Source organism: Amphimedon queenslandica, unplaced genomic scaffold, assembly GCF_000090795.2.
Source record: "Amphimedon queenslandica unplaced genomic scaffold, v1.1 AMPQUscaffold_13487, whole genome shotgun sequence".
Classification (NCBI taxonomy): Eukaryota; Metazoa; Porifera; class Demospongiae; order Haplosclerida; family Niphatidae; genus Amphimedon; species Amphimedon queenslandica.
In genome coordinates this window covers 122,846-126,433 of record NW_003546277.1, presented here as the reverse complement: position 1 = coordinate 126,433, position 3,588 = coordinate 122,846, and the positions used below count along the sequence as shown (strand labels likewise).

The following is a 3,588-nucleotide window of genomic DNA, read 5'->3' as shown; positions in this document are numbered from 1 at the left end:
TAGAAAGCAAAATGACATTATGAAACAAACAATGATTACATTATTAAAAAACAAGTCATTGTCTATAAAATAAAGTTTACGACACTCAACAATCGAAAGATGAAAAATGAAAATTCCCTAAGAATAACTACATGTGCCGATATTATAACAAATCCTAAAAATACATACACCAATCATGATGTAATAGAAATAACTATAACACACAACTATAAACAAACGACCATGCATTAAGCAATATGAACAACAAAAACAGTAATTATTAATTACTTCATATGATTACAGGGACTTACTCTTCATCATCATCATCATCATTCCCATATCTGCCCCTCCTCCTCCTCCTCGTACTAATTTGAGATTGTGACATTACGCGGCGAGCTTGTGATCTGGTGGTGGGCGTGGCAGCTACCGAAGCCACGCCTACTTCAGAAGAAGCATTCTCTTTATCACATTCTACATATTAAGAAAAATATGTAATATTAAGGAAAGGAGGAGGAAGTTTAATAAAATTATATTTAATAATCAATTGCTTAATAAATGAAATAATATGAAAATAATGTTACTAATATCAGGATTACTATAATATGATTATATCAGGGACTTAATGTCTGATCACATACCCACGTACACGTACACTACAAGTATAGTAACAATTACCACAAGAGAGAGACTACAGCTATGCTAAGGTATAGTTCCCAGTAACTGGTAACAGTAAACATTATACATATTACTAACAAATTACAAACATAATTACTCATTCCTAGTGTCCACATGCATCATAACCTAATAATGAGAAGGGGCTGTGTATAGTAGTAGCTGCTAATGATTCCATGTAATAACTAATATCATGTTGAGTATGTGTATAATGAACAAATGGGTTCTCACTCTGTGTACATATAGCAGCTGCCAAGACATACGGTATGCTTCTAAAAGTGTTTTTGGATAACAATTAAATATCACGAGTATTATAGTTTAAACATGATACATGTATAGAACATCATTTCTTTGATGTCGTTGGATAAACATGATGTAGGCTTGTAACAAAGAGAGCAATGTTTGCTAGTAACACATGTAATACTGTACTTTATAGCAGCAGTTATCCCTTGATCCTATAAAGTGTCCTGTATGTACATTGAATGTTTGTGTATTTAAAGGTTAAGGGTTTATTCTAGTAGCTCCCCATAGCTAGACTAATAGGCTCTCTCTCACAGCACTGTTGATGGTGTTATTATGAACAATTAGACACATTAACTGTAACGTGCTACTAAAGTATCTTTCCCTCATAACAGGTAATGTGCCATGGGGAGAGATTGTTTGAATGTGGACGTGCACACAAACTGTGAGAGTTTATCTTTGGACAAGAGAAATGGGGAGAGAGAGGGAGAGAGAGGGAGGGATAGACCTGGTATAACTTGTGCTGTGACAGGCAGGAGCTTGTCAATCATGTTCCTAAACTTCTTCAAACTATTGAGACACCTTCTGTCATCCACAGACTGAGAGAGAGAGAGAGAGAGAGAGTGAGGATTATATATACATGCAGTATGCTATTATAGATACCTCAACTTACATTCATGAGTTGGTCCACTAGTATCACAACATCTTTATTGTTACACTAGCAACAGGAAGAGGAACAATTAAAAAGATAAGGAGAGGAAGTGAAGGAAATAATGAGAAGAAAAGGAACTAATTTCTACCCAAAAATGAATTGCAACACACTCTGACAATGGATGACCACATACTCACTAAAACCAATAGTTCCCATGACAAGTATGATAGACATACATGGTCACTGCAGACAGTCACGTTAGAACTGGAGGACTGTATAGTGGATACTTGAAAGGTTTAATGGATAAACCAATGTGTACATGTACTTGTACATGTGTAATGTGTAATGTACACATCATTTGATGTGTACACACATCAAATGCATCAACACCAAAACCACTCACAGGAAGTTAAGTACATGTATACAATATACACACATACATGCATGTACATATAGGTAACTTTTATTTACTTATTTTATTGTACATGTACATACCCCCATACTCACATGTGATACATGTACATACATGTCACTGCTATTTTAAGACTTTCAGTATATGTACATGTACATGTATAATTTCTATGAAGAATAAACCACCAGTGTGTGTGTGTGTGTGTGTGTCTGGACTCTGGAGGTGAGTATCTGTAATGTAATACCTGAGTCCCTTGATATCTGCCCTCAGCTTCACCTCAAGCAGATATCTCAGTCCTCAGGTATTACATTACTTAAGCTCTTACTGTGTTATGAGGTGATAGCTTCAGTAAAGTAAGAGTGTGACAATGGAGCCTACACCATTCAATGTAACTACCATCATCATCATCATCACTATTAGCTGCTGATGTCATTGATAGCATCTGATTTAATACATGAATGGACAAATCATCGTGAGAAGAATCTTCCTAGCAATAAAGAGAAGATTAGTGACTCATATGTACATGTACTGGTAGTATATAACCATATGGCAGGAAATGTACTGGAATTTCCAGGAATTATAGTAACATGATCATTAATCCTCTTACACTCCTCCCTCCTTCCGTTCATGATTAATCACACCAATTTTGATCAAAATTGGATCAAAATTGGATTTTTATGAATTTGAAAGTTGCTCCAAAAGCCATATGTACTGTCCCCCCTCTCTCTTTCCCCCTCCCTCCTCCTTCTCCCTCCTTCTCCCTCCTCCTCCCTACTCCCTCCTCCCTACTCCTCCCTCCTTCCTCCTCCTTCTCTCACTGTTGGTTCATGAGGAGCTGATAAACTGACGATAAACCCTGACATGTTAGTGACATCCACTTCAGTTAGAGAGGAAGTGGGTGGAGCATCACGAACTGCTTGCATAACCGGAATATAGGCCTCAGCAATACTGGTACGATACGACCTGAAACAACAACAATAACAACAAATAATAATAATAATAATAATAACAACAATAATAATAATAATACTACCTCACCTGTCAGTAGCAGCATAGGCTGGGAAGAAGTGTCCGAGTGTAGTTCGAATGTCCTCATCATGGAGGGATGGATCGTACCACATTAGCAACAGCTTGACCAGCAGAGGGACGCTAACGACACGTCCTGATAACAGGAGCTTTGATATACCCTCGGCTGATACCTCTCGCAGTAAAGTACTCTGGAAATAAAAAAGTCACATGATCAATAGATGGGATCACATGATCAATAGGTAAGGTCACATGACTATACCTTTCCATTAAGGTAAGACGTAAGAATCTGAAGAAACTTTTGTCCACTAGTGGTGCTATCATTGTCTGTTAGTCCTTCAGTTATGGTACCGGTTGACCCCTCCTCCTCCTCCTCTTGCCCCGCCCCCTTCTGTTCCTCACCATCCATTACCTAATAATAACAACAACAATAACAACAACAACAATAACAACAACAACAAAATAATAGTAATAATAATAATAACAACAACAAAATAATAATAAGCTCCAAATCTAAATACATTTTAATGAAAACAGTTAAAGTTGAATGGATTTGCCTACACTGTACATACACTAACTGAATGTGTGTGTGTGTGTGTGTGTGTGT

General features: G+C 37.0%; 1 protein-coding gene across 1 annotated transcript in view; it reads right to left on the bottom strand.

The window, feature by feature from the left end:
• Positions 1–3,397, bottom strand: part of LOC109580540 (condensin complex subunit 3-like) — a 6,219-nt gene extending 2,822 nt beyond the window's left edge. Inside the window, exons 1-7 of the mRNA XM_019993834.1 lie at positions 3,244–3,397; positions 2,994–3,172; positions 2,774–2,918; positions 2,281–2,442; positions 1,565–1,609; positions 1,400–1,490; positions 291–450 (exon numbers count right to left, since the gene is read on the bottom strand). Of these exons, the coding sequence (XP_019849393.1) occupies positions 291–450; positions 1,400–1,490; positions 1,565–1,609; positions 2,281–2,442; positions 2,774–2,918; positions 2,994–3,172; positions 3,244–3,390 (929 nt within the window). The 5' untranslated portion in view covers positions 3,391–3,397. The remainder of the gene's footprint in view (positions 1–290; positions 451–1,399; positions 1,491–1,564; positions 1,610–2,280; positions 2,443–2,773; positions 2,919–2,993; positions 3,173–3,243) is intronic.
• Between the last annotated feature and the right edge of the window lie 191 nt (positions 3,398–3,588).